This window comes from Salmo salar, chromosome ssa13 (genome assembly GCF_905237065.1).
Source record: "Salmo salar chromosome ssa13, Ssal_v3.1, whole genome shotgun sequence".
In the NCBI taxonomy this organism is placed as follows: Eukaryota; Metazoa; Chordata; class Actinopteri; order Salmoniformes; family Salmonidae; genus Salmo; species Salmo salar.
Genome location: NC_059454.1, coordinates 30,131,797 through 30,150,445, shown reverse-complemented (window position 1 = coordinate 30,150,445; position 18,649 = coordinate 30,131,797). Strand labels below are relative to the sequence as shown.

Sequence of the window (18,649 nt, the reverse complement as noted above, 5' to 3'; positions counted from 1 at the left end):
TATCATCTGCATAAAAATTAACATTCGCTGTTTCAATAAGATCCCCAATGTTGTTGATATACAAAATGAACAACAGTGGGCCCAAAATAGAACCTTGCGGAACACCTGAGCACACCTCCATGGACTCAGATTTACAACCATCGTACACATTGTGTACGATTTGATAGGTAATTTATAAACCAATCTAGAGCATGACCAGTAATTCCACAACATTTTAACCTTTGCACTAACACAGCATGGTCCACGGTGTCAAAAGCCTTCGACAAATCAATAAAGACACACACACACACACACAATGTAACTTCTTTTCAAGAGCACAGTGGATGTGATTTAAAACCTTCAATGTTGCTGAAACAATGCTGTAGCCAGACCTAAAACCTGATTGCATTCTATTTAAGATGTTGTTTTCTTGGAAGTAGGCCTTTAGCTGCCTACTAACTAAAAGACCTTTGACAGTACAGACAATTTTGATATGGGTCGATAGTTGTCAAGTAGCGAAGGATCTCCACCTTTCAGGAGAGACAGTACAAAAGCAGATTTCCATAACTTGGGGATTTCCTTAACATCAAGCGTGAGGTTAAAAATACATGTTAAGGGGGAGGGATTAATTCCATTCGATGCTAGATACATCATGTAAAAAACCTTGAATATCAAACCACTTCCAGTTTCTTTTTGTAATAACACGTGGAGATTCCTTAGGAATTTGACCATCTCTCACACAGGCAATAGCACAGTGATCACTTACGTAATTTGAAAAAATACCAGAAGCATTAAAACGATGAGGAGTATTGGTTAAGATCAAACGAATCAAAGAGGACATCAGAGGATATTTTATATCAACCTCATTACACTGTTGACAGTCCGAGTGAGATTATAGGTATTGCATAGAATTTTGAGTTGATCAGAGTTAGACGTTAACCAGTCCTGATTCAGATCACCCATCAGGACAAACTCAGAATTGACATTCTGTAATAATTCGAAAATACAATCCAGAGAGCCAACAGTAGCAGATGGAGGTCTATAACAACAAGATACAACAATATTTAAAGATGAGCCAAGGTTTAGGTTCAAAGACAGATATTGAAATTGCTTAGGTTTAGTAACAGAAGTCAGAACGACCACCGAGAACTTGTCTTTTACGTATACAGCAACACCACCACCCTTAGATTTACAATCTGTACGAAAAACATTGGAACCATTTATGCTAATATTTTTGTCTGTAACAGATTTTTTTAAGCCAGGTTTCAGAAAGCATAAATACATCAGGGTCGGCAGTTTTTATCCATATATTCACAAAAATCAAGCTTCGGCAGAAGACTCCATATGCAAAAACTTCAGGCTACTCTGACTACTTAATTCGGCAGGGGTAAGAATGTCAGGACCTGGGTTAAACTGCACATTTCCAGACAATAGAAGCAGCAAGATAATGGCTTGATAAGTCTAAATCGGGGGTTACAACATTTGGATTGACAGAGCACTTGAATGAGAATCCATAGTCAGAGTCTTTAACGCCACATATTTCAGGAGATGTGTAAAATCCAGAGACATGGTTAATACCAAGAGAACAGTCCTGACATGTAAGCGCAAGAGTCCGATTTCTCCCATATTGTTTAGGAGAAATGTGCATAGTTCTCGCGTGCATTTCCGAAGCAAGCGTGGGGTTTTTCACAATACTCGAGGGAGAAACAATCATATATTTCCTCATTCACAGTGCAACGGGCTCGAAAAGTATCGGCAACATTGTAAAAGCCAAGGGTAGACACCAGCAAAATGAACAACAGAATCATGTTTGTTTATTGCCCTAAAAGTCACTAATCAAATAGCCCAACCGCTGATCAATAAAAAGTCAGCGATGTATGTGTATGATGTAGGCGAACAAAGCTCCAGGGAGAGAGAGAGAGAGAGAGAGTGGCAAGGGCACCTGTACAAGAATGGGAGAGACTGACCAGGGCAGGCGGGGACAAGGCAGGCAGAGAGATCAGTTATCTGGCCAACAGCGCACATGGATTGCATTGTATCGATGTGAAATGGAACCGGTCCAGCAGTTAGCAGTACAGTGATTCTCCCTCAGTCTGGGTCGCACAGAAATGAGGATGACGGATGATGATGACGGAGAGGTGCGACAAGGCCTCCAGGATGTTGAACCACACGCCGATGTTCTGCGCACGCTCGGCCACGGGCCTCCTGTACTCGCACACAAACTTGTGGGCGTCCAGGCACATCTCGGCCCTGTTGTTGAGCAGGGCAAAGAGCGGCGCCAGGGGGAACGCTGTCACAAAGATGGTGATGAAGCCAAACTGGAGCACTGTGGGACAGATGGAGAATGTCAGAGGTTAGCAACCCTACCGAGGAAGGTGAAATGAGGGGTACTCCTCAAACAGGCCCTCACACGCCACCAGTTGATAGTCCTCCTCCCACCGCCGAGGCTCCTGGGATGCCTGCGTTCCGCACACCTTATTCAGCGCCCTCTTCTGTTGCCATGCCTTCACCTTACTGAGGAGAGGAGGACAGGAAGAGAAGAGGACAGGAGAGAAGAGGGGTGTAAGAACAATCAAATTGAGAGGGATTTCTCAGCACCTACAGCAGACAGCACCACCACTATATCTGAGAGCATTGTTCAGCACCTACAGCACCACCACTATAGCTGACAGCATTGTTCAGCACCACCACTATAGCTGAGAGCATTGTTCAGCACCACCACTATAGCTATACTAAAGCCACATTGTACCACCCACAGAGTTCCTATCACTATACAGAGACAGTGCAGACTCTCACACAAGGAAACAACATCAGAGGCAAACACTACAAGCCAAATGTATATGTCCTTAAGCCCAATCTTCATTGTAATGCTATATGGACAACAGAACGGTTGGCTAAAGCAAAGCAGATTGTGCTACCAGGCTATTTACACTCATGCCAAAGGAGTGAGATAAAGGATGACAGAATCAGTGAGGGGCGAATCCTACACTTAAGTCTAATTTCACTTAGTAATCTAATGATGTCAATGTTAGGATAAGTGAAAATTCGACCTAAGTGGAAACTAGGATTTGCCCTCAAGTTAATAGTAGGAGAGTCAGGGAGGAAACCTACGGGATGACAAACTCCTGAACATTACTGTTTCCCCACCACGATGATGAAAAGCTGCTCAGCCAGTTCAATGAGACAACCCCCTAGACCACACTGAAACACACAAAGTAGAGACAAAAATAAATCCACCCAACATAAATATTCTGGTAACGTGAAAAGGTGTGTTCTGTGTATGCAAATATGGGTTGTCATTTCTGAAAACGAAATCTTCATTTCTCATACCAAGCAAGGTACCACAGTGTCCAGGATAACCCACAAACCTGCCATTGGAATTGATACAACTGGTTGGGCCATTTCAGGAGTGTCAAACCAGCCAGATACCAGTAACATCATCCAATAATAAACAGTACCTTCCATTCTCACCTTCCCTTGGAAGAATGCCACATAGAAGGGAGAGGAGTAGAAGTTGACAAACTGGAACACAAACACCTTGAAGGTAAACGCGTCTTCGTACTGGGTCTGTGTTCTGTGCATCTCTGTCCAAACATCCAAAAACAATCAAATCAATCCATAAAAAATCTTTAAACAAATCTTAATCTACGAGAAAGGTAAAAACCTTTGAGGGTAGGAATATACATGAAATGCACAACATTTAACAAAATGTACCTGCTGTACTGTAATGGCATTTGAATCTTGGACAATACACCTTCACTTTCAATATACTGCTGTGTTTAAATAGTCTTCACACTTATTTGATAGACACTGTTTTCTCTTTGAGGCCACTGGGATAGACGCAGACGCTTAATCAAAACCCAAGGAAGTAGATTTCCTGTAGGTAGATGTATTGATTGGTAGTGCATTGGCTGAGGCAGACAGGGATGTGGTTGAGGTCTGTGTTCTTATCCCATTTAGTGAGCTGCAGTGCCAACGCAGTATAAACCTGCCCCATCAGCAGAATCAGGGCCAGATTCACCAAACTGCTGGAGATATTGGCAATGTTCCCTGCCTGAGGGAACACACACAGCAAATTTGAGCTAATGTATCAATCTGAGCTAACGTATCTGCTGGCATTAGCTAAATGGAGGATGTCACCCACTGTCAGGTGTTTTGAAGGGTATTCTGATCCAGTGTCAGCAGTTTTATTCATCAGAGCAGAGTGTATTGTACTGTACCTGAGTGCGCAGCACAACGCTGCCTGTGCGGTACATCATCACTCACTATCCCACGGTACATGATCACTGTCACCAGGAAGATCATCACCACACACAACTGGGGACAGACAAGGGTAGACAGAGGAAAGAGGAGTGAGGTGAATAAGATTAACATTAGTCCAACTACACCTTATCCACATTCAAATACAGTACACTAAAATGGCATCCTTTCTGTATCACTAGGGTGCAACGTTTTCCCTGACTGTGTGGCCTGGCTATGAACAACTTCAGGCTTTCTGCATTAGTCTATAAGGAGGGTTTTGAATGTTAACTGGTCAGGTCACATGATAATGAATAACTGCTCAAAATCTGTTTGTGCCATAACACCAACTCCTTTTGTCATTGTCATGTCAGTGGCAGATCTGGGGTCCGGCTACCCCTGGTGTCAAACACAGAGCAAAGGACACGAAGAGAGTAAAACTCAGTGTCTTACCATGATGATACTGACCATGGAGCCAGTGAGAATGCGGGACAGCCAGGCCTTCTCTGGGAAGTAGGGCTCTTTCACTCCCGTCACTGGGTTGTGCTCCATAGCCGGAGCCATGGCCGCAAACTCAGGCCGCGGACGCTTCTAGATACAAAAACATGCCATGCACCATACAGTGGCGTCTGAAATGATTGACACCATTGATAAAGATTAGCAAAAGTGACTATATAAAATAAATAATTCAAATACCAAGCTATAATGGATGCACCAAATGTATTTCAAAATTTAATTATTTTATACTAATACAATTTCTCAGAGAAATATATTTTTTTAACAATACCTTTTTCCTCAAAAATGTACAGGTCAAAATTATAGACACCCCTAAAGATTCTTATAAAGTGGTCAAAATTGTTGTATTTGGTCCCACATTCCTAGCATGCAATGTGACTCTCCAAACCTGTTGGAGGCATTTGCAGTACGTTTTGGTTGTATTTGAGATTATTTTGTGCCCAATAGAAATGGTAAATAATGTATTGTGTCATTTTAGAGTCACTTTTGTTGTAAATAAGAATACTTTATGAGCACTACTACATTAATGTGGATGCTAGCATGATTACGGATAATCCTGAATAAATTGTGAATAATGATGAGTGAGAAAGTTAGAGGGTCAAAGATCACACCCCAAAGACATGCTAACCTCTCACTACCAATAACAGGGGAGGTTCTCATCTCTTGGGGGTATGATCTTTTGACCCTCTCATTATTCACAATTTATTCAGGATGATCCATAATCATGGTAGCATCCACATTCTCATTTCCAATAAAACTTACTCCAAAATGACACGATACACTATTTACCATTAATTTCTATTGAGCACAAAATAATCTGAAACAACCAAAACTAACTGAAAATGTATCCAACAAGTTTGGAGAGTCACAAGGTTTTTGTAGTCATTGCTTTCTGGGAATATGGGACCAAATACTAAACTTTTGACTAGTTCTATATGAATCTTTAGGGGTGTCAATCATTTGACCCCTACCTTTTTGAGAAAAAAGTATTACATGTTAAACAAAGTCTATTTCTCTGAGTAGTTGTATTAGTAAGAAATCATTTAATTTCCCAAATGATTTTAGCATACAATATTCTGTAGCTCAGTATTTGAATTATTTATTTTATACAGTCATTATTGCTCATCTTTATCAAGAGTGTCAATAATTTCGACCCCACTGTATGGAAGCACAGCAGTCGTCTCCATATCTGTGAACTGCAGCATACTATAGTAAAACTTAAAAATGTGGCCTTGTTACAGAACTGGATTATACTGTATGTGACCAGTTATTTGAAATGAGGTTCAAAAAAAAAAAAAATGTATTTCACCTTTATTTAACCAGGTAGGCCAGCTGAGAACAAGATCTAATTTACAACTGCGACCTCACCAAGACAAAGCAAAGCAGTGCGACACAAACACAGTTACAAATAGAATAAACAAACGTACAGTCAATAACACAATAGGAAAAAAAAGAATCTATATACAGTGTGTGCAAATGAGGTAAGATTAGGGAGGTAAGGCAATAAATAGGCCGTAGTGGCGAAGTAACTACAATTTAGCAATTTAACACTGGAGCGATAGATGTGCAGAAGATGAATGTGCAAGTAGAGATACTGGGGTACAAAGTAGCAAAAAAATATAAAAAATTATTTAAAAAAAAACAATATGGGGATGAGGTAGTTGGATGGGCTATTTACAGATGGGCTATGTACAGATGCAGTGATCTGTGAGCTGCTCTGACAGCTGATGCTAAAGTTAGTAAGGGAGATATGAGTCTCCAGCTTCAGTGATTTTTGCAATTCGTTCCAGTCATTGGCAGCAGAAAACTGGAAGGAAAGGCGGCCAAAGAGGAATAGGTTTTGGGGGTGACTAGTGAAATATACCTGCTGGAGAGCGTGCTACGGGTGGGTGCTGCTATGGTGACCAGTGAGCTGAGATAAGGCGGAGCTTTACCTAGCAAAGACTTATAGATGACCTGGAGCCAGTGGGTTTGGCAACGAATATGAAGCGAGGGCCAGCCAAAGGGTAGTATATGAGGCTTTGGTGACAAAACGGATGGCACTGTGATAGACTGCATACAAGTTGCTGAGTAGAGCGTTGGGAGGCTATTTTATAAATGACATCGCCGAAGTCAAGGATCGGTAGGATAGTCAGTTTTACGAGGGTATGTTTGGCAGCATGAGTGAAGGATGCTTTGTTGCGAAATAGGAAGCTGATTCCAGATTTGATTTTGGATTGGAGATGCTTAATGTGAGTCTGGAAGGAGAGCTTACAGTCTAACCAGACACCTAGGTATTTGTAATTGTCCACATGTTCTAAGTCAGAACCGTCCAGAGTAGTGATGCTGGACGGGTGGGCAGCGATCGGTTGAAGAGCATGCATTTAGTTTTACTTGCATTTAAGAGCAGTTGGAGGCCACAGAAGGAGAGTTGTATGGCACTGAAGCTCGTCTGGAGGTTAGTTAACACAGTGTCCAAAGAAGGGCCAGAAGTATACAGAATGGTGTCGTCTGCGTAGAGGTGGATCAGAGACTCACCAGCAGCAAGAACGACATCATTCATGTATACAGAGAAAAGAGTCGGCCCGATTATTGAACCCTGCCCGGACAACAGGCCCTCTAATTTGACACACTGAACTCAGTCTGAACTCAGTCTGAGAAGTAGTTGGTGAACCAGGCGAGGCAGTAGTTTGAGAAACCAAGGCTGTTGAGAAAGCCTTGGCCAGGTTGATGAATACGGCTGCACAGTATTGTCTATTATCTATGGCGGCTATGATATCGTTTAGGACCTTGAGCGTGGCTGAGTTGTACCCATGACCAGCTCGGAAACCAGATTGCATAGCGGAGAAGGTACGGTGGGATTCGAAATGGTCGGTGATCTGTTTGTTAACTTGGCTTTCAAAGACCTTAGAAAGGCAGGGTAGAATAGATATAGGTCTGTAACAGTTTGGGTCTAGAGTGTCTCCCCCTTTGAAGAGGGGGATGACCGCGGCAGCTTTCCAATCTTTGGGAATCTCAGACGATACGAAAGAGAGGTTGAACAGGCTAGTAATAGGGGTTGCAACAATTACGCCGGATAATTTTAGAAAGAGAGGGTCCAGGTTGTCTAGCCCAGCTGATTTGTAGGGGTCTAGATTTTGCAACTCTTTCAGAGATCAGCTATCTGGATTTGGGTGACGGAGAAATGGGGGAGGTTTGGGCATGTTGCTGTGGGGGGGTGCAGGGCTGTTGACCAGGGTAGGGGTAGCCAGGTGGAAAGCATGGCCAGCCGTAGAAAAACACTTATTGAAATTTTCAATTATCGTGGATTTATCGGTGGTGACAGTGTTTCCTAGCCTCAGTGCAGTGGGCACCTGGGAGGAGGTGCTCTTATTCTCCATGGACTTTAGTGTCCCAGAAACTTTCGGAGTTTGTGCTACAGGATGCAAATTTCTGTTTGAAAAAGCTAGCCTTTGTTTTCCTAACTGCCTGTGTATATTGGTTCCTAACTTCCCTGAAAAGTTGTATATCACGGGGGCTATTCGATGCTAATGCAGTACGCCACAGGATGTTTTTGTGCTGGTCAAGGGCAGTCAGTTCTGGAGTGAACCAAGGGCTATATCTGTTCCTAGTTCCACATTTTTTGAATGGGGCATGCTTATTTAAGATGGTGAGGAAAGCACTTTTAAAGAATAACCAGGCATCCTCTACTGACGGAATGAGGTCAATATCCTTCCAGGATACCCGGGCCAGGTCGATTAGAAAGGCCTGCTCGCTGAAGTGTTTTAGGGAGCGTTTGACAGTGATGAGGGGTGGTCGCTTGACCGCAGACCCATTACGGACACAGGCAATGATCACTGAGATCCTGGTTGAAGACAGCAGAGGTTTATTTAGAGGGCAGGTTGGTCAGGATGATATCTATGAGGGTGCCTGTGCTTACAGATTTGGGGTTATACCTGGTAGGTTCATTGATAATTTGTGTGAGATTGAGGGCATCTATCTTAGATTGTAGGACAGCCGGGGTGTTAAGCATATCCCAGTTTAGGTCACCTAACAGTACGAACTCTGAAGATAGATGGGGGGGGGGGCAATCAATTCACATATAGTGTCCAGGGCACAGCTGGGGGCAGAAGGTGGTCTATAACAAGCGGCAACGGTGAGAGACTTGTTTCTGGAAAGGTGGATTTATAGAAGTAGAAGCTCGAATTGTTTGGGCACAGACCTGGATAGTATGACAGAACTCTGCAGGCTGTCTCTGCAGTAGATTGCAACACCGCCCCCTTTGGCAGTTCTATCTTGTCGGAAAGTGTTAATAGTTAGGGATGGAAATGTCAGTATTTTTTGTGGCCTTCCTAAGCCAGGATTCAGACACGGCTAGGACATCCGGGTTGGCAGAGTGTGCTAAAGCAGTGAGTAAAACAAACTTAGGGAGGAGGCTTCTAATGTTAACATGCATGAAACCAAGGCTTTTACGGTTACAGAAATCAACAAATGAGAGCGCCTGGGGAATGGGAGTGGAGCTAGGTGCTGCAGGGCCTGGATTAACCTCTACATCACCAGAGGAACAGAGGAGAAGTAGGATAAGGGTACGGCTAAAGGCTATAAGGACTAAAAGGTACAGGTTTCTGGGCGTGGAAGAATAGATTCAAGGCATAATGTACAGACAAGGATATAGTAGGATGTGAATACAGTGGAGGTAAACCTAGGCATTGCGTGACGATGAGAGAGGTTTTGTCTCTAGAGACATCATTTAGACCAGGTGAGGTCACCGCATGTGTGGGAGTTGAAACAAAAGGGCTAGCTAAGGTAAAATGGCGCCGGAAGAAATGGCAGTAAAAGGGTCCAGGCCAATTGGCAAAATAGGTATTGTAAGAAATTGGCTGATGTTCCTCTTCAGCTCTGCCCTAGAAAGCTAGTGGGCCGCGGCTAGCAGGCTAGTGGATAGGCCTTCAGGGGACGTCGCGACGGAGGAGCCTGTTGACACCCCTTGGGCGGATTACGTCGGCAGACCAGTCGTGTTGGATTGGCAGGGCTCCGTGTAGGCAGTAAATGGGTCCAGGCCAATTGGCAAAATAGGTATTGTAGCCCGAGAAATTGGCTAATGGTCCTCTTCAGCTAGCAGTCCGATATGCTCTAGATGGCTAGCGGGCCACGGCTAGCGGATAGGCCTTCAGGGAACGTCGCGACGGAGGAGCCTGTTGACACCCCTCGGGCGGATTACGCCGGTAGACCAGTCATGGTGTAATCGGCAGGGCTCCATGTCGGCAGTAAAAGGGGTCCGGGCCAATTGGCAAAATATGTATTGTAGCCAAAGGAGTGGCTGATGGACCTCTTAAGCTAGCCGGGGGCTGGGCCTAGCATGAGTTTAGTTCCAGGCTCACTAGTGCTTGCTTCGGGACAGAGACGTTAGCCAGGGGGGTAGCCACTCAGATAGCAGCTAGCTAGCTGCGATGATCCAGGTGAAAAGGTTCAGAGCTTGCGGTAGGAAACTGGAGATGGAGAAAGAGCAGTCCGGTAAGCTCTGGGTTGAAAAGTGCTGTGCAGACTGGCAGGAGTTGACCAGGCTAAGGTTAGCTGATGACCGCTAGCCGTTGAGCTCTGTTTTTACAGTATGTACGGTAACACATCACAGAATTACAAAAGTATAGAATTGAAATAAATGAAAGTCCTTTAATGAATTGGCTCTAATCCAGACCTCCTCCTCTTGGAAGTCCATGCAGTTCCAGTGGTGAGCCAGGGTGGCCATCCAGTACTCCAGGAAGGTGACTGCCCAGAACGACATGAACACACTGAAGAAGAGTGTCCCGGGGTGGTCAAACAGGTAGCCCACCTGCCAACACAGACACACCACATGTATTTACATGTTTTATTTTACCAGGTAAGTTGACTGAGAACACATTCTAATTTAAAGCAACGACCTGTGGAATAGTTACAGAGGAGAGGAGGGCGGATGAATGAGCCAATTGGAAGCTGGGGATGATTAGGTGGCCCTGATGGTATGAGGGTCAGATTTGGAATTTAGCCAGGACACCGGGGTTAACACCCCTCCTCTTACGATAAGTGCCATGGGATCTTTAGTGACCAGAGACGGCACCCTACACACAACGACCTGCCATCTATGGATTTATTAGCGGGACAGCTAAAATAAAATATCCATAACGATTGTTCATTAATGTGATAAAAGCAACACATTTGGCAGAGGTGAATGTATGTATTCTGAAAAGATTTAGATAAGCACATCAGACAGTGTCATATCTTGTTACTTCCTATTAAATGTAGCTTGTTTGAGTTGGGTTGATGCATCTGAACATTAGGAGCTTACTTCCTAAACTGGATTACATCAAAATCTGGGCTATGCAGATGAATCCGGACATTCTGGTATTGACTGAAACTTGGATCTCTGGGGACATTCTGAACTCTGATATTTTATATTGAGTGTTATGTGTTCAGAGCTGACAAACATTTCACTGTCTCTATAGTGAAAACTATTTCCCTTCCCCAAATAGTTTTGCTGCTATATTTAAACCTTTGTCTGGGGAAAAAAAAATAAAAAATCGAACTGTTATAGGGGTCTACCATCCTCCCTCCGCTAACCTTTATGCACTCGAGGAGTTAACAAGTTTATTAAATCAGAAGTTATTATCCTGGGTGACCTAAATTATGATTGTCTGTCTGAAGCCTGAAAATCCCAATCTAAACCTAACCCAGCTGGTGACTAAGCCTACACGGCCCAACCCTAAAGATCCTTCAAAGTCAACTCTGATTGATCTTATCCTAACGAATACACCAGAGAAATATGTTTCTACTGGTGTCTTCACCCAAGACATTAATGATTATTGCCCAGTTGTTTGTGTCAGAGATGTGAAAACACAAAAAAAAAAACGAAGCCTTGTCACATCAAAAAGAGGAATTTAAAAACTTAAGTGAACAGGCTTTTTTAAGTGAACATTATCTTTATTCTAGTGACCTTGATTGTCTTTCAGCTATCCCTGAACCTGATTTAGCTTTGAGCCTTTTTTCAGATGTATTCAATACTATTTTTGGATAATCATGCTCCCTTCAAAAAATGAAGGGTTAAAAGTAGATGGAATGACTGGTACACTTTAGAATTATCAGAAGTCATTCATAAAAGAGACGATGCTTGGGTCAAGGTCAGGAACAGAAGCTTAGGCCTGAACTGGCATGCTTTAAGCAACTGAGGAATCATTGTGTAAGACAAATCATAAAGTCTAAATCTGATTAAGTAACCGGTCTTTCGGATTGTAATGGGAACCCTGCTAAATTCTGGAAAACTGTCAAATTCCTGATGGGTTTTACTTCCTCCTCTCTGCCACAACAAATTAGTTGGCATCATTACGGAAAGAATGCAATCAATTGAGGCATTGTAAGAACTTCTAAGCCTATTCACAATGATAGTGTACCACTTTTTGGGACCTACTATCTTCACCATTTAAACACCATTGGTCAATTTGTTAAATATTGTAAACTTAATCTATGCGCGGATGATACTATTATGTATGCTATTGCCCCGATTGTTGATCGGGATGTGTCAAAACTACAGTCTGTCACGCCACCATTATTTCGCACACCTGCCTTTCCACGTCACTCGCATCAGCGTATTATTGGACTCACCTGGACTCAATCACCTGTTTATTACCTCCCCTATATGTCAGTTCCCCATCTCTGTTCCCCGCTGCTGCATTGATTGTCGAATGTCGTTGTTTTGCCCGTGTGCTGATGCTGTGCCTGTCTTGTTTCATGTCTGTTCTTCATTAAATGTTAACTCCCCGTACCTGCTTCTCGTCTCTGGCGTCGGTCCTTACACAGTCAGATTTTAAAGCTATGCAGGAATCCCTTTTTGATTTAAAACTTGTGCTTAATACAGGCAAAACAAAATACATGTTGTTTTCAAACTCTCGTAAGAATGTTAAAGATTAACTACATTACTACTAGCCATTAGATGGTTCTCCAATCGAACGTGTTTCCGTAAATATAAATACTATAGGCATTTGGATCGATATGGATTTGACATTTATAAAACATAGATGAGCTGGTTAAGAAGCTAAGATTTAAAGTTGTTATTTTTCTACAGAAACAGATTGTGCCTTTCTCTAAGCAGTAGGAAGCAGATTATTCAGTCAACCTTTTTATCTGTTCTTGATTATGGTGATATTATTTATTAAAGTGCAGCTGCTTAAACCTTTGGATGCCATCTACCATAGTACCCTTGGTTTTCTTGACAGGTGACAGTTTTGATCCTCATCACTGCATCCTGTATCAAAAGGTTGGCTGGACTTCCCTAAAGACCCGTAGATCTCTACATTACTCCCTTTTTGTTTACTAGGCCCTCCCTACTTCATAAACTTCAGTCTTATCTAACTTTGCTGTTGAAGTATAGACACCCGAGTTGCGTAACCCGTTCACGGGATTGGATAAATCGAGGTTCCTTGGGTCTCCACCAAGCTAGGTAGATCTGCTTTTAGTTTTAATGCACCGTATTCCTGGAACAAATTCTAAATACATTACATCTTGATGTTCTGGTTCCGCTTGGGTAATTTAAAGTATTGATTGGGGACTTATTTGTGGAGGAATGTAACCGTTTTTCTGGGTGATTTGATGTTTTATATATAGTTAGGGCATATACAGGGCACATTTGTAAAGGAGACCTAGGTCTAAATATAAACAGTACCTTAGCCATGGGGCAGATATCAGACATGTTCCAGGGCTTGCAGGTCTTACATAGAGGACACACCAGGTAGCTGTTCCCACTGCTACAGATCTCCTTGCTGTGGACAGTCAGGCACAGAATCACATACACATAATTCACCACTCAAAAGTAGTGAAATGAGTGCGATTTCAGACACATTTGAATTATTATTATCCCTTGATTGCTTGCTACAGAGTACATCACCAGAGGCTCTCTGGCTTTTATACAGTGATTGATATTTCTAATCCACATGAAGAGTTACACTAATGTCTTTGGGCCTGTAAGAGACCAATGCTTTTCTTCCTTCGCTCTGTTATTGGATCTTTAGACTCCCTATCTTTATGGCCTGGTAAATCGACTGAGTCTACACCAAGCCATCAAACACTGGTCCTGAGAAAGTATTCTCTCGTGGACAGATTCTGAGTGTAAACAAACGCTGAGAAAACAAGTGACAAAGTTATGCACACATTTTACTACTGGGTAACGGAGATTACTGAGAAAACAATGGTCAGCAGTTGCCATGGAAACACATTGGAGACACAGGGAACATTGACAAGACATGGTAGCTCAGTTAGAAGAGCATGTTGTTTAAAACGCACGGGTAGTGGGTTCGATACCTGGGATCGCCCATACGTAAAATGTATGCACGCATTACTTTGGATAAAAGTGTCTGCTAAATGGCATATAGTATATTATTATTTTCCCCCTGACACACGCATAGACGGACACACAAGCATGCGCACGCGCACACACACACGCTTTCACTCTCTCTCACACACACACGCCTTACTTTCTGGTTGAGGTTTGATGGTCAAACAGTGGGTGCGTTAGAGCGCATAGTTTGAGTGTTGCGGGGAGGCTAAAGCATGTGTTCATATTCCTGTGTTGTATTGAAGTTTAAAACATGGTTTACCACTATGATTGATGTGTGGATATGTATCATGTGTAATATATTTCCTAAATGTTTTGGTTTACCTTTTTCATGCCTTTATTGAAGTTAATTGTCAATTATGTAATTTGTATAGTTTGTGATGCATTCTGGGTGATGTTGCTATAAGAAGACACACACACACAGCGAAGCAATACATTATGTCTTAAGACTGGTACAGGCAGCCTGCGTAACTAAATTGAGCCTGTACATTTGCAGAGCTCTAGACTACGACTTACACTAGGCCACTCTGTTGCTCAAATTATACTGTAATTATATTGTAATAACACCCCTTTGAGTGATCTTTTGGTCTCGATTTGTAGTAAAGATAATTATAATAAGAGCTCTATACTGTACAGTTTTCAAACCATGAACCTTGATTACAGGCAAAGAAATGAATGTGTTAGAAAAGCATTGTAAGTGATGGAGTTTCAGGACTCACGCAGGAGTGTTGGTGCCCATGGACATGACTCCTGACACAAAGACAAAAGGTCCCCACCACCACCGCTGGGAGCAGCCAGGCTGTGTAGAAGCCTACAGAGAGGACCAGAGAGACAAAAACCTCTCTCTCACAACACAGTGGGGAATTCTCACAAAACTGTACTGTTGTGGTAAATTGACCACATATCTTAACAAAAATGGACATGGTATAAGAGAGAATATATATTGTAGCATTAATTTAATGAAGTCTTCTTGAGTATGATGTGTAAATCTCAGATTTTTGGATGTGTTCAGTTTCATGAACGCCCTCACCAACAAGTGTAACCATATAAACAGTACAGAATTAAAATATGGTATTGTATCAGATGTACTATGAAGAATTCTGCTTACCCAGCCAGACAAAGTGAAAGGCCATCTTCTCTCCAAAGTATTCTCTGATGTGGTCCAGTGGCTGGTAGTTGTACCACTTAGAGCAGCGGGCCCAATACTGGAACAAGACTTGCCTCTGGTTGAGCTCATCTGGACACATCTCATACTCTGGCAGCTCAAAGGGGCCCTGAGAAACACACACACGTACGCATCCACGCATGCACACATACAAACACACTTGCCGCACACACAAACATGCAAGATCATGCATAAAGGACTCTCAGACAGGAGAAACAAGATTCTCTTTTCTGATGAAACCCAGATTGAACTCTTTGGCCTGAATGCCAACCATCACATCTGGAAGAAACCTGGCACCATCCCTATGGTAAAGCATGGTGGTGGCAGCATCATGCTGTGGGGATGTTTTTCAGTGGCAGGGACTGGGAGACTAGTCAGGATCGAGAGAAAGATTAACAAAGCAAAATATAGAGATCCTTGATGAAAACCTGCTAAAGAGCCGTATCGCGTGTTCCCTCTCCGGCCTCTAGGTCACCAGGCTGCTCGTTATGGCGCACACCGGTCACCATCATTACGCGCAGATGCGCTTCATCAGACTCACCTGGACTCAATCACTTCTATATATGTGTCACTCCCTTTGGTTCCTTTCCCAGGTGTTATTGTTTCTGTTGCTGTGTCATGTCTGTGCGTTGTTCGTGTTTCTTATTTTGTATTATGCTGTGTTTATTTATTAAAACACTCACTCCCTGAACTTGCTTCCGACTCTCAGCGCACATTGTTACAAGAGCGCTCAGGACCTCAGACTGGGTCGAAGGTTCACCTTCCAACAGGACAACAACCCTAAGCACACAGGCAAGACAACACAGGAGTGGCTTCGGGACAAGTCTCTGAAAGTCCTTGAGTGGCCCAGCCAGAGCCCGATCGAACATCTCTGGAGAGACCTGAAAATAGCTGTGCAGCGACGCTCCCCCTCCAACCGAACACAGCTTGAGAGGATCTGCAAAGAATGGGAGAAACTCCCCAAATACAGGTCTGCCAAGCTTGTAGCGTCACACCCAAGAAGACTCAAGGCTGTAATCGCTGCCAAAGGTGCTTCAACAAAGTACTGAGTAAACGGTCTTAATACTTATGTAAATGTTATCCGTTTATTTTTAATACCTTTTCTAAATTTTCTAAAAACCTGTTTTCGTTTTGTCATTATGGGGTATTGTGTGTACCGTAAATTCCGGACTATAAGCCGCAACTTTTTCCCCAGGCTTTGAACCTCGCGGCTTAAACAATGACGCGGCTAATATATGGATTTTTCCCGCTTTCAATTTGTTTTTTCCAAAAAAAAATCACATTCTGTGACATGCTCAGTTTTTTGGCGGCATGAAGCTTTCATTAGACCAATGAAATTGCCGAACGGGTTAAGGTCAAAAAATTTTTGGTTTACTGTTTAGATTAAATCGAGTGCTCTCAAACTTCATCATTCTGATTACGGTAGTCATTTTGTCACCCTCATCATGGCAAACACATGAAGAAATGCATATGATGCAGCTTTCAAGTTGAAGGCGATTGATCTGGCTGTTGGAAAAGGAAATAGGGCTGCTGCACGGGAGCTTGGTCTTAATGAGTCGATGATAAGACATTGGAAACAGCAGCGTGAGGAATTGACTCAGTGCAAAAAGACAACTAAAGCTTACTGCTAATTTACTTTTGATTTTTTTTACAAGCCGTGTTTCGTTAAAGCCTATTTATTTTTGTTACAAGCTGTGTTTCGTTAAAGCCTGTGTAAAGTAATTTTTTTTCAATGTACCGGTAGGCACCTGCGGCTTATAGACATGTACAGCTTATTTATGTTCAAAATAAAAATAAAATAAAAATGCGCTTAATAGTCCAGGTTGATGAGGGGAAAAAATTATTGTATCCATTTTAGAATAAGGCTATAACAAGATGTGGAAAAAGTAAAGGTGTCTGAATACTTTCTGAAGGCACTGTAGGTAGGCCTATATACAGTGGGGGGAAAAAAGTATTTGATCCCCTGCTGATTTTGTACATTTGCCCACTTAAAGAAATGACCAGTCTATAATTTTAATAGTAGGTTTATTTGAACAGTGAGAGACAGAATAACAAAATAATCCAGAAAAACGCATGTCAAAAATGTTATAAAATGACTTGCATTTTAATGAGGGAAATAAGTATTTGACCCTTCTGCAAAACGTGACTTAGTACTTGGTGGCAAAACCCTTGTTGGCAATCACAGAGGTCAGACGTTTCTTGTAGTTGGCCACCAGGTTTGCACACATCTCAGGAGGGATTTTGTCCCACTCCTCTTTGCAGATCTTCCAAGTCATTAAGGTTGAGGCTGACGTTTGGCAACTCGAACCTTCAGCTCCTTCCACAGATTTTCTATGGGATTAAGGTCTGGAGACTGGCTAGGCCACTCCAGGACCTTAATGTGCTTCTTCTTGAGCCACTCCTTTGTTGCCTTGGCCATGTGTTTTGGGTCATTGTCATGCTGGAATACCCATCCATGACCCATTTTCAATGCCCTAGCTGAGGGAAGGAGGTTCTCACCCAAGATTTGATGGTACATGGCCCCGTCCATCGTCCCTTTGATGCGGTGAAGTTGTCCTGTCCCCTTAGCTGAAAAACACCCCCAAAGCATAATGTTTCCACCTCCATGTTTGACGGTGGAGATGGTGTTCTTGGGGTCATAGGCAGCATTCCTCCTCCTCCAAACACGGCGAGTTGAGTTGATGTCAAAGAGCTCCATTTTGGTCTCATCTGATCACAACACTTTCACCAGTTGTCCTCCGAGTCATTCAGATGTTCATTGGCAAACTTCAGACAGGCATGTATATGTATTCTTGAGCAGGGGGACCTTGTGGGCGCTGCAGGATTTCAGTCCTTCACGGCGTAGTGTGTTACCAATTGTTTTCTTGGTGACTATGGTCCCAGCTGCCTTGAGATCATTTTTAAGATCCTCCCGTGTAGTTCTGGGCTGATTCCTCACCGTTCTCATGATCATTGCAACTCCACGAGGTGAGATCTTGCATGGAGCCCCAGGCCGAGGGAGATTGACAGTTCTTTTGTGTTTCTTCCATTTGCGAATAATCGCACCAAATGTTGTCACCTTCTCACCAAGCTGCTTGGCGATGGTCTTGTAGCCCATTCCAGCCTTGTGTAGGTCTACAATCTTGTCCCTGACATCCTTGGAGAGCTCTTTGGTCTTGGCCATGGTGGAGAGTTTGGAATCTGATTGCTTCTGTGGACAGGTGTATTTTTTACAGGTAACAAACTGAGATTAGGAGCACTCCCTTTAAGAGTGTGCTCCTAATCTCAGATCGTTACCTGTATAAAAGACACCTGGGAGCCAGAAATCTTTCTGATTAAGAGGGGGTCAAATACTTATTTCCCTCATTAAAATGCAAATCAATTTATAACATTTTTGACATGCGTTTTTCTGGATATTTTTGTTGTTATTCTGTCTCTCACTGTTCAAATAAACC

General features: G+C 42.8%; 1 protein-coding gene and 1 pseudogene across 1 annotated transcript; both read right to left on the bottom strand.

Annotated features, from left to right (window-relative positions):
• Positions 1 to 2,036: 2,036 nt before the first annotated feature.
• LOC106566923 (anoctamin-7) lies at positions 2,037 to 2,654 on the bottom strand. Its single transcript, XM_014135526.2, has 3 exons — positions 2,629 to 2,654; positions 2,390 to 2,493; positions 2,037 to 2,305 (listed from the first exon to the last, which is right to left on the bottom strand). Exons 1-3 carry the CDS (start codon positions 2,652 to 2,654, stop codon positions 2,046 to 2,048), a joined length of 390 nt encoding a protein of 129 aa, XP_013991001.1. The 3' UTR covers positions 2,037 to 2,045.
• Positions 2,395 to 15,424, bottom strand: LOC106566867 (anoctamin-7-like; annotated as a pseudogene).
• Between the last annotated feature and the right edge of the window lie 3,225 nt (positions 15,425 to 18,649).

What these genes read in the sequence shown, in the direction of transcription:
- LOC106566923 (XM_014135526.2), bottom strand. Translation starts at nt 2,654, where the DNA reads ATGCTGTCAGCTATAGTGGTGGTGCT. An exon ending in TCAGCTATAGTGGTGGTGCT is followed by an intron (nt 2,494 to 2,628) that starts GTAGGTGCTGAA and finishes TCCTCTCCTCAG; the next exon opens with TAAGGTGAAGGCATGGCAAC. An exon ending in GGACTATCAACTGGTGGCGT is followed by an intron (nt 2,306 to 2,389) that starts GTGAGGGCCTGT and finishes TCTGTCCCACAG; the next exon opens with TGCTCCAGTTTGGCTTCATC.